At 43.5% G+C, this 11,788-nt stretch overlaps 1 protein-coding gene and 1 long non-coding RNA gene across 11 annotated transcripts; one reads left to right on the top strand and one right to left on the bottom strand.

Moving 5' to 3' along the window:
- Window positions 1–2,675: 2,675 nt before the first annotated feature.
- On the bottom strand, window positions 2,676–7,374 carry LOC118380164 (uncharacterized). The gene is made up of 5 exons (XM_035767154.2): window positions 6,870–7,374; window positions 6,666–6,723; window positions 5,627–5,758; window positions 3,322–3,403; window positions 2,676–3,234 (listed from the first exon to the last, which is right to left on the bottom strand). The coding sequence occupies exons 1-5, from the start codon at window positions 6,987–6,989 to the stop codon at window positions 3,219–3,221; spliced, it is 408 nt and encodes a 135-aa protein (XP_035623047.1). The 5' UTR covers window positions 6,990–7,374; the 3' UTR covers window positions 2,676–3,218.
- On the top strand, window positions 3,396–5,620 carry LOC127916426 (uncharacterized). Of its 10 annotated transcripts, XR_008094989.1 has the most exons (5): window positions 3,411–3,582; window positions 4,399–4,551; window positions 4,597–4,642; window positions 4,819–4,864; window positions 5,288–5,620. It is a non-coding gene; the product is annotated as an uncharacterized LOC127916426 (long non-coding RNA). The 10 variants fall into 10 exon arrangements; XR_008094990.1 differs by lacking the exons at window positions 4,399–4,551; window positions 4,597–4,642 and adding an exon at window positions 3,621–3,735 and having other exon boundaries at window positions 3,396–3,528; window positions 4,796–4,864; XR_008094988.1 differs by lacking the exons at window positions 4,399–4,551; window positions 4,597–4,642 and adding an exon at window positions 3,621–3,735 and having other exon boundaries at window positions 3,411–3,574; window positions 4,796–4,864.
- Window positions 7,375–11,788: the final 4,414 nt, after the last annotated feature.

The following is an 11,788-nucleotide window of genomic DNA, read 5'->3' as shown; positions in this document are numbered from 1 at the left end:
CATATGGGCCCAGCTGATGTTCTCCTCGAGTTTTCTGAACAGTCTCCTGGTGCATGGGACAGTGGTGGTCAATGTTGTAATGTCGTCCATCTTTTGCCAAGCTGTTCTCATAAGCCTCCAGAGGAACCTCAGGACGTCTGGTGCGTTCTTATACACTTTGTACGGGACTCCATTTGGCCCCGGGGCTGATAGTTTCAGGCTTTTATTTTGAAAAATTAGCATGAAAGATCACATTGCGTAAGTGGATAGGTGGGGACTCTCAGAGTGAGGTTTGCGCTACAGAGGAAAGCGGCTTTTTGTTTCTCCCGGTGTTTTTGGAAAAACCTACAAACCCGTTTGATATATTATCGAATATATATTTTAAAAACTGAGGCTTGATTATATAAAACGTTTGACATGTTTCTGTGGAAATTATGGATATTATTTGGAATATACGTTTGCGTTGTCGTGACTGCTCTTTCCTGTGTATTTCTGAACATAACGCGACAAACAAACAGAGGTATTTTGTGTATAAAAATCATCTTTATGGAACAAAAGGAACATTTGTTGTGTAACTGGGAGTCTCGTGAGTGAAAACATCCGAAGATCAAAGGTAAACGATTAACTTGATTGCTTTTCTGATTTTCGTGACCTAGCTACTTAATGCTTATTGTACATAATGTTATGCTATGCTATCGATAAATTTACACAAACGCTTGGATTGCTTTCGCTGTAAAGCATAATTTCATAATCTGAGACGACAGGTGGATTAACAATAGGTTTAGCTGTGTTTTGCAATATTTCTCTTGTGATTTCATGAATATTAATATTTTTTTGTAATATTATTTGACTTTTGCTCTATGCTATTCAGCGGTTGCTGACGAAAATGATCCCGCTAACGGGATGGGTAGCGTCAAGAAGATAAAACCGTCAGTCTTGTCATCCCTGTGGGCGTTCATAGAAGTGAAAGTGTGGGCTGGCCTCTAGCTGAGGATACGTTCTCCGGGAAAGGGTGGGGCTTTACAGGAGTGCTGATTGGTCTGAGATGTCTTATTGTGGGAGCAATATTCCTAAATACACCATGACCCATCCGAGAATGCAGAAGGTGGTAGGTAACGTGACCCATCGTTAGACGATGAGGATTTTGTATTAACCAAGCATAAGAGATCACTTGGTCTGGATAAACAGGGAGAGTAGTGAAGGTAAGGCTTTCAGGTGATACCCTAGGACATCATTCCAGGTAGAAGTTAGGCAGATAATAGTTCTATAGTCAGCCAGAATACAAGCAGGACAAAACAGATACTGACAGCAGTGCCGTCCAGAGCCAAGGGCCGGTGCAGATAGTGCAGACGAAAGATCTGAAGGAAGTGATTGAGGTGGAAATGGGTTATGGGGTTTCGAAACTGTATATCTAAACTCCATTCAGTATACAGCCAGATCGGTAGCGAAAGTAGAATGTAGTTGTGCACTAGTGCAGTTTGGCATGCTCTTTACCCTTACCCAGAGCCAGGTAGAAGAGAGGAGTGCTCCATCAGGATCTTTTGACCTATAGAGTTTACATTGATAGCATGGGAGTTCCAAGGGGGTTACCTGGTGAGTTCTGGATTGGAATCAAGCATCTTCTGGTGAGAACAGCTGCAACAAGGTTGATGGGATGACAGAATAGGATAGTCTTGGATATGTTACGGGCTGAAAAGGGTTGGAGGGGGGGGGGGGTGTATGAGGTTATGAGCAGAATGTTGTAATTTCATCCAGCTCCGGATGGATCAGTGACCAAGGCCCTGGCTGGTTTAACCACCTTAGCGCACTAATTAGCAGAGAACTCTGGGGTGGGTATTTCTGATGAGTTGTTTGACAGTGTGTTTGGAAAATGGGAAAAATGTGATAAGGGTTGTGGGCAACTTCCACCTGTGTGACTTTCAGTTCTGTGCGGATGTGGTTTGATTCCGTGCGTGAACGGTCTCATTTCTAGGACTCTGGAGAGACTGAAGATGGTGAGATACGGAATGATTCAAAGCTTTGACCAGTGGGATGAGGAACAGACTTCTCTGGAGAGACTGAAGATGGTGAGATACGGAACGATTCAAAGCTTTGACCAGTGGGAAAAGACTTCCAGGCCTAGGAGAGGGCTCTGTCTTTTAATTACGAGGAGCCTGTTTGATGAGACTTATTGTTTAGGTTTCCTTGTAGATAGAAATCCTGATGAGAGTTATGATTCAGGCCTAGAACCGTCAACGTAATTATATATTGGTAGCTGTTAGTTTGATTTCGGATAACAGATGCTTAATGAAAATAGATGTGCTTGTGAGTATAATTAGTCAGTGTGGATTATGGGATTTATGAATAATGACATATACATTTAACGTAGGGTAGAAGTGTCTTTCTAGTAGTGTTAAATCATGTTTGTTCATTAGGAAGGGTTTATGTAGCATAGATCTAGGAAGAAATGAATGTATGGGTGTCGAAAGAGAAGAGGTTCATTAATGTTTGAACCGACCTGGCTGTATATCTGAGGAGAGACCCTCCAGAACTCTAGTATCTGGGGGGAGCCTGGAACTGTCAGCCGAGTGGTTATAAACTGAGGTGAGACTCGTGAGAAAATCCTAATGTACGTGCGTAGGTTAGAATGGTGTAAAAGGAATGCATTTGTGTATGAGAGAGGTCTCGCAAATAAATCTGGATCTGCACAATTGTGAGCTGGGAATTCAGTTTTTATTTAAGAACGGAACTTTACAACCTCTGGGTATCACAGATAATTGGAATTTATGAACATTGATTACAAAATTACTGAACTATAGTCTTAAGTCATTCCTACCGGTGTGTATACCGTACTTTGTTAGATACTACTGGGCTGTCAGAGCTAGATGCACAAGCATTTCACTACACCCACAATAAAAAAGATCTGCTAATCACATGTACACGATCAATAGTTGATTTGCAATTACATTGATAGTGATTAGAGGGCAATAAAGTGCTGAGTACCAGGAAGTATAGTAGACTACGCATGACCATCAGCAGCACAATAGCTTGTTAAAGCCCAGTTACCATGACGAAGTGGTCCCATGGAATTTGACTGCCTTTATGACAGGTGTGGTGGTCATACGGTTCATTATAACAGCACAATTTATCCTACATTCGTATCTCTGGATCTCTTCATGTATATGGAATGTGAATCAGCTCCCATAGTACAGTAAAGACGACCCATCAAAGTATTTCACAATCTTCTCTTCCAACACCTTTCATCTGCAAGCACCACTACAATTACACAAAAAAAATAAAAAAATATTAACATTCAGAAGCAGCTACAAATAATTAACATTTAGCTAATGAGAGAGAGTGTACCTGCATGCACATTTGATTGGTGCAGTGCCAGGATGAGTTTCCGGGATAGTCCATCCAGTTCTGGTAAGACACGAAGAGGAACCTACCAGCAGTAGACATGTTAGAAACATTTTTTTTGCACAAGTCCACACAAGTAAAGTAAATAAACAAAAAATAACCTGGTGACATTGTTAGTCCCCAAGAGGTCAAAAGGTTAGTCCCCAAGAGGTCAAAAGGTTAGTCCCCAAGAGGTCAAAAGGTTAGTCCCCAAGAGGTCAAAAGGTTAGTCCCCATGAGGTCAATAGGTTAGTCCCCATGAGGTCAATAGGTTAGTCCCCATGAGGTCAAAAGGTTAGTCCCCATGAGGTCAAAAGGTTAGTCCCCATGAGGTCAAAAGGTTAGTCCCCATGAGGTCAAAAGGTTAGTCCCCATGAGGTCAAAGTCCCCAAGGTCAAAAGGTTAGTCCCCATGAGGTCAAGGTCAAAAGGTTAGTCCCCATGAGGTCAAAGGTTAGTCCCCCCATGAGGTCAAAAGGTTAGTCCCCATGAGGTCAAAAGGTTAGTCCCCATGAGGTCAAAGGTTAGTCCCCATGAGGTCAAAGGTTAGTCCCCATGAGGTCAAAGGTTAGTCCCCATGAGGTCAAAGGTTAGTCCCCATGAGGTCAAAAGGTTAGTCCCCATGAGGTCAAAAGGTTAGTCCCCATGAGGTCAAAAGGTTAGTCCCCATGAGGTCAAAAGGTTAGTCCCCATGAGGTCAAAAGGTTAGTCCCCATGAGGTCAAAAGGTTAGTCCCCATGAGGTCAAAAGGTTAGTCCCCATGAGGTCAAAAGGTTAGTCCCCATGAGGTCAAAAGGTTAGTCCCCATGAGGTCAAAAGGTTAGTCCCCATGAGGTCAAAAGGTTAGTCCCCATGAGGTCAAAAGGTTAGTCCCCATGAGGTCAAAAGGTTAGTCCCCATGAGGTCAAAAGGTTAGTCCCCATGAGGTCAAAAGGTTAGTCCCCATGAGGTCAAAAGGTTAGTCCCCATGAGGTCAAAGGTCAAAAGGTTAGTCCCCAAGAGGTCAAAAAAGGTTAGTCCCCAAGAGGTCAAAGGTCAAAAGGTTAGTCCCCAAGAGGTCAAAAGGTTAGTCCCCAAGAGGTCAAAAGGTTAGTCCCCAAGAGGTCAAAAGGTTAGTCCCCAAGAGGTCAAAAGGTTAGTCCCCAAGAGGTCAAAAGGTTAGTCCCCAAGAGGTCAAAAGGTTAGTCCCCAAGAGGTCAAAGGTTAGTCCCCAAGAGGTCAAAAGGTTAGTCCCCAAGAGGTCAAAAGGTTAGTCCCCAAGAGGTCAAAAGGTTAGTCCCCATGAGGTCAAAGGTTAGTCCCCATGAGGTCAAAAGGTTAGTCCCCAAGAGGTCAAAAGGTTAGTCCCCAAGAGGTCAAAGGTTAGTCCCCAAGAGGTCAAAGGTTAGAGGGTCAAAAGGTTAGTCCCCATGAGGTCAAAAAAGGTTAGTCCCCATGAGGTCAAAAGGTTAGTCCCCATGAGGTCAAAAGGTTAGTCCCCATGAGGTCAAAAGGTTAGTCCCCATGAGGTCAAAGGTTAAAAGTCCCCATGAGGTCAAAAGGTTAGTCCCCATGAGGTCAAAGGTTAGTCCCCATGAGGTCAAAAGGTTAGTCCCCATGAGGTCAAAGGTTAGTCCCCATGAGGTCAAAGGTTAGTCCCCATGAGGTCAAAGGTTAGTCCCCATGAGGTCAAAGGTTAGTCCCCATGAGGTCAAAGGTTAGTCCCCCATGAGGTCAAAGGTTAGTCCCCATGAGGTCAAAGGTTAGTCCCCATGAGGTCAAAAGGTTAGTCCCCATGAGGTCAAAGGTTAGTCCCCATGAGGTCAAAAGGTTAGTCCCCATGAGGTCAAAGGTTAGTCCCCATGAGGTCAAAAGGTTAGTCCCCATGAGGTCAAAGGTTAGTCCCCATGAGGTCAAAGGTTAGTCCCCATGAGGTCAAAGGTCCCCATGAGGTCAAAAGGTTAGTCCCCATGAGGTCAAAAGGTTAGTCCCCATGAGGTCAAAAGGTTAGTCCCCATGAGGTCAAAAGGTTAGTCCCCATGAGGTCAAAAGGTTAGTCCCCATGAGGTCAAAAGGTTAGTCCCCATGAGGTCAAAAGGTTAGTCCCCATGAGGTCAAAAGGTTAGTCCCCATGAGGTCAAAAGGTTATTTCCAAGGAGGGGTTAAGGTTAGAATTAGCCCTTTGGTTTAGGGTACGAGTACAGGTCAGTGGTAAAATAGGATTTTAAATGTGACTGAAGTGTGTGTCCCAACAAGGCTGTACAAGGCGCTGTTGATGTGCGAGTGGTAACCTGTAGAGCCCCAGTGGTGCTCAGGAGTGTATTCTCCCTGGCAGTCGCACGTGGAGCCGTAGTCTCCAGGCGGGCCATTTTTCACAGTATTTATAGGAGGTTCACGGGGGGTCTTGGGTCCTTTCGTAGCATCTGGACACAGGTAACATACATTGTAATGTGGACATGACTCTGGAAGCGTCGGCTGCATCTGGAATCCCGTATGGGACTCAATATGGGCTCTGGTCAGAAGAAGTTTACATGGAATAGGGTCCCATTTCAGATGCAACTAAGTGGCTTCCTAGATAAATATTGAAGTTCTGTTAGCATCCTCACAGGGGAGTCTTGGGTCATATCATAGCATCTAGACACAGGTAACATATATTGTAATGTGGACGTAAAATTGCAGGACATATTCTGGAATCTTAGTCGTAGTTTATACAGAAAAATGTTCCATTTCAAATGCTGCCTAGGTACTTCCCAGCTAAATATTGAAGTTCTGCTACTTGTTTAAAGGGCCCTGTGCAGTCAAAATTCACTTTCTGTCTTTTGTATAACAGCTGATGAAACTAAGACTGTAAATTTTATCAGTGTTATTTCTTGATAGTTAGACAATACAGTTGAACGAGCAAACCATTCATATCAGAATACCTCAGTCCAGCATCTAGACACCAATATACATCTCTGGAACTAGAGGGGTGGCAGGTAGCCTAGCGGTTAGAGAGTTGGTCCAGTAACTCAAATTAGTGAAATGACAAATTTAAAAAAGAGCCATCTGTGCCCTTAGGCAAGGCACAAGCTAAATCTCTCCAGTGTCAAGGTTGATAATGGCAGACCTCTCAGAAGGTGTCCCATGGAGAACCGGTAATGAATAGAGACACATTTTCCAAATAACACCTGTGTATTAACACATACGTGTGTGTGTGTGAAGTAAGTGTTTTATGTTTAATATAAGGTGTCCCATGGAGTTCCGGTTATGAAAAGAAACGTTTCAATTCACACCTGGACACATAGGACATATTAAAATATTGGTGAGTACAGTGAGATGTAGGTCACTTACCTCCCAGAGAAAAAGCTGTGCTGACAAGCAGAATGACAGTCAATAGCGCCATGATGGTCTACAGAGAAATAGATTAATTTAATCAGCTGAGATTGTACTGGATCAGTGGAACGACTGGTTGGTACTAGAGGGTGACCAGGACCACATAACATTTAGGTACCATTTGTGATGCAGATAGTCTATTAAATAATGATGCACTCTCACCTTCTGCACTCTTCCAAGGGACTCACTGGGTGTCTCTCTCTCTGTTGTCTGTAAGTTATGGTCTACCTCTTCCACCTCTCCTTTTAAAGGACCTGTCACAGGTGTGACTAGTTGCCTCATTAACCCAATGAGAGATCCCGATGTCGGCCATTAGACAGTGGTGAAAATAACTGTGAACTGTGAAAATAACTTATGTAAAAAAATTAGTACTACTTAATTTGGGGTATCTTTACTTTACTATTTCTATATATGTCAACTTTCACTTCACTAATCTGATAATTGTCATCAGCATAGTGCCACAGTCAAATAATATTACTACAAAATATTAATGAAAGCAGCTCAGCCTTTTAATCCAGCTGTCGTCACAGATTTGGAAATTATGCTTTACAGCGAAAGCTTTTGTGTATGTTTATCGATTGCATGACAAAGCATTATGAATATAGCATCAAAGTAGTTTGGTCACGAAAAGCAATCAAATTAATCGCTTAACTTTGATCTTCGGACGTTTTCACTCACGAGACTCCCAGTTACACAAATGTTCCATAAAGATTATTTTTTAGATCCAAAATGTTTGTAATGTTCAGAAATCCACAGGAAAGAGCGGTCATGACAAATTCCAAATAGTTTCCAAAATGTCCAAAGTTTTTTATAATCAATCATCAGGTTGTTTTTAAAATGTATAATCAATATCAACCGCAAATGTCTTTCACGGAAAAGCAATACCTATTCAAATTCTGTTGCGTGAGCAAAACCCATGTGACCATTTGACGCGATGTTATCGTTCTGGCTCATTTTTCAAAATAGAAGCCACTTCCTATTTTGATTTTCCTCAGGATTTCGCCTGCAATATCAGTTCTGTTAGACAATATTTTGACAGTTTTGGAAACTTGAATGTTTTCTATCCAATAATAATATGCATATCTTAGCAACAGACTGAGGAGCTGGCTGTTTACAATGGGCACCTTCTCATCCAAGCTACTCAATACTGCCCCCTGCAGCCATAAATAAAGTGTTGCAATTCTAACTAAACAGCATTTCTTCATCTTTATGCTTTCGTTAATCTTCTTGATATTCTTCCTTTTATTCTGGAGCAAATTGCTCAAGGGCCACGGTTGATTCATCTGTGAAGAATGTCTCGCCACGTTATTGAATGTCTCGCCAATTCCTTGGGTGGACTGAATCTAGTGTGAGGGCTGAGTCCTAGTGTGAGGGCTGAGTCCTACTGGGGACTGGTGTGACTGACTGAATCCTAGTGTGAGGGCTGAGTCCTACTGGGTGGACTGAATCCTAGTGTGAGGGTGGACTGAATCCTAGTGTGAGGGCTGAGTCCTACTGGGTGGACTGAATCCTAGTGTGAGGGCTGAGTCCTACTGGGTGGACTGAATCCTAGTGTGGACTGAATCTGAATTCTAGTGTGAGGGCTGAGGTGGACTGAATCTACTGGGTGGACTGAATCCTAGTGTGAGGGCTGAGTCCTACTGGGTGGACTGAATCCTAGTGTGAGGGCTGAGTCCTACTGGGTGGACTGAATCCTAGTGTGAGGGCTGAGTCCTACTGGGTGGACTGAATCCTAGTGTGAGGGCTGAGTCCTACTGGGTGGACTGAATCCTAGTGTGAGGGCTGAGTCCTACTGGGTGGACTGAATCCTAGTGTGAGGGCTGAGTCCTACTGGGTGGACTGAATCCTAGTGTGAGGGCTGAGTCCTACTGGGTGGACTGAATCCTAGTGAGGCTGAGGGGTGGACTGAATCCTAGTGTGAGTCTGAGTCCTACTGGGTGGACTGAATCCTAGTGTGAGGCTGAGTCCTACTGGGTGGACTGAATCTGGGTGGACTGAATCCTAGTGTGAGGGCTGAGTCCTGACTGGGTGGACTGAATCCTAGTGTGAGGGCTGAGAATCCTAGTCTGAGTCTACTACTGAATCTAGTGGACTGAATCTGAATCCTAGTGTGAGGGCTGAGTCCTACTGGGTGGACTGAATGGACTGAATCCCTAGTGTGAGGGCTGAGTCCTACTGGGTGGACTGAATCCTAGTGTGAGGGCTGAGTCCTACTGGGTGGACTGAATCCTAGTGTGAGGGCTGAGTCCTACTGGGTGGACTGAATCCTAGTGTGAAGGCTGAGTCCTACTGGGTGGACTGAATCCTAGTGTGAGGGCTGAGTCCTACTGGGTGGACTGAATCCTAAAAGTATTTGTTTTTAAATATACTGAAGTATCAAAATTAAATGTAATTGATAAAATATACTTAAGTATCAAAAGTTAAAGTAGAAATCATTACAAATTCCTTATAATAAGCTAATCAGACGGCATCATTTTATAGTTACATTTTTATTTAAATTACGGAGAGCGTAATAAAAAGTCTAATTTTTCATTTATTTTATTTTCTGAAATATAGACAGCGCATTAATAAAATGACCCAAATAAACCTGCAGTTCAGCATCAATACCACACAGCAGCAGCAGAGATTCATAGGTTGATGCTGAGTACCAGAGGAACTGCCAGTCTACATCACTGCCAGTCTACATAACAGACAGTCTGCATAACAGACAGTCTACATAACAGACAGTCTGCATAACAGACAGTCTACACCACTGCCAGTCTACATCACTGCCAGTCTACATAACAGACAGTCTGCATAACAGACAGTCTACATAACAGACAGTCTACATCACTGCCAGTCTACATAACTGACAGTCTACATAACAGACAGTCTACATAACAGACAGTCTACATAACAGACAGTCTACATCACTGCCAGTCTACATAACAGACAGTCTACATAACAGACAGTCTACATCACAGACAGTCTACATCACAGACAGTCTACATCACAGACAGTCTACATAACAGACAGTCTACATCACAGACAGTCTACATAACTGACAGTCTACATCACAGACAGTCTACATCACAGTCTACATCACTGCCAGTCTACATAACAGACAGTCTGCATAACAGACAGTCTACATAACAGACAGTCTACATCACTGCCAGTCTACATAACTGACAGTCTACATAACTGACAGTCTACATCACAGACAGTCTACATAACTGACAGTCTACATCACAGACAGTCTACATCACAGACAGTCTACATAACAGACAGTCTACATAACAGACAGTCTACATAACTGACATTCTACGTAATGGACGGTCTACATAAAGGACGGTCTACATAACAGACAGTCTACATCACTGCCAGTCTACATAACTGACAGTCTACATAACTGACAGTCTACATAACAGACAGTCTACATCACTGCCAGTCTACATCACAGACAGTCTACATAACAGACAGTCTACATAACAGACAGTCTACATAACAGACAGTCTACACCACTGCCAGTCTACATCACTGCCAGTCTACATGACTGCCAGTCTACATAACAGACAGTCTACATAATGGACGGTCTACATCACTGCCAGTCTACATAACAGACAGTCTACATAACAGACAGTCTACATAACAGACAGTCTACACCACTGCCAGTCTACATCACTGCCAGTCTACATGACTGCCAGTCTACATAACAGACAGTCTACATAACAGACAGTCTACATCACTGCCAGTCTACATGACTGCCAGTCTACATGACTGCCAGTCTACATAACAGACAGTCTACACCACTGCCAGTCTACATCACTGCCAGTCTACATAACAGACAGTCTACATCACTGCCAGTCTACATAACAGACAGTCTACATAACGGACAGTCTACATAACGGACAGTCTACATAACGGACAGTCTACATAACAGTCTACATAACGGACAGTCTACATAACTGCCAGTCTTTTGAACACTAATCAATTAGTGGAGGCAGCTGAGGGGGAGGAAGGCTCGTAATAATGTCTGGAACGGAGCTAATGGAATGGCATCCAACCATGTGTTTGATGTATTTGACCCCCTTCCACCCGTTCCGCTCCAGCCATTACCACGAGCCCGTCCTCCTTAAGGTGCCACCAATCTCCTGTGTAATCAATATTATACAGTTTTATCAGCTAATCAACAACGTAGTTCTACAGTTTTATCAGCTAATCAACAACGTAGTTCTACAGTTTTATCAACGAATCAACAACGTATTTATGCAGTTTATCAACTAATCAACAACACAGTTATTCAGGAACTACGGAGTTTAGCCTGAACCATGGAAAACAGGCCCAGACCTTTATTTATCCTCCACCAAACTTTACAGTTGGCACTATGCATTCGGGGAGGTAGCGTTCTCCTGGCATCCGCCAAGCCCAGATTTGGGTGAAGCGTGATTCATCACTCCAGAGAAACCATTTCCACTGCTCCAGAGTCCAATGGCGGCGAGCTTTACACCACTCCAACCAACACTTGACATTGAGCATGGTGATCTTAGGCTTGTGTGCGGCTACTCTGCCATGGAAACCCATTTCACGAAGCTCCTGGCAAACAGTTCTTGTGCTGACGTTGCTTCCAGAGGCGCTACATGCTTCAGCACTCTGCGGCCCGTTCTGTGAGCTTGTGTGGCCTACCACGTCGGGGATAAGTTATTGTTGCTCCTGGACGTTTCCACTTCACAATAACAGCACTTACAGTTGACCGGGGCAGCTCTAGCAGGGTAGAAATTTGACAAACTGATTTGTTGGATCCTATGACGGTGCCACGCTGAAAGTCACTGAACTCTTCAGGAAGGCCATTCTACTGCCAATGTTTGTCTATGGAGATTGCATGGCTGCGTGTTCAATTTTATACGCCTGTCAGTAACAGGTGTGGCTGTAATAGCCAAATCCACTAATATGAAGGGGTGTCCACATACTTTTGGATATATATAGTGTATCAAGGTCTCTTTATTCATTCATTCGTCCTCATTCCTCCATATTTATTGACAAACCGTGAGTAGAAGATCAGTAGGTAGATTAAACTCAGTTGAACTAAGTGGAACGCTGTCCAT

This window comes from Oncorhynchus keta, chromosome 35, assembly GCF_023373465.1.
Source record: "Oncorhynchus keta strain PuntledgeMale-10-30-2019 chromosome 35, Oket_V2, whole genome shotgun sequence".
NCBI classification, from domain to species: domain Eukaryota; kingdom Metazoa; phylum Chordata; class Actinopteri; order Salmoniformes; family Salmonidae; genus Oncorhynchus; species Oncorhynchus keta.
Note: the sequence above shows the minus strand (reverse complement) of the source record. Positions and strands in the feature narration are given on the sequence as shown.

What these genes read in the sequence shown, in the direction of transcription:
- LOC118380164 (XM_035767154.2), bottom strand. Translation starts at nt 6,989, where the DNA reads ATGAGGCAACTAGTCACACCTGTGACAGGTCCTTTAAAAGGAGAGGTG. An exon ending in CCCTTGGAAGAGTGCAGAAG is followed by an intron (nt 6,724 to 6,869) that starts GTGAGAGTGCAT and finishes ATTTCTCTGTAG; the next exon opens with ACCATCATGGCGCTATTGAC. An exon ending in CACAGCTTTTTCTCTGGGAG is followed by an intron (nt 5,759 to 6,665) that starts GTAAGTGACCTA and finishes ACCTGTGTCCAG; the next exon opens with ATGCTACGAAAGGACCCAAG.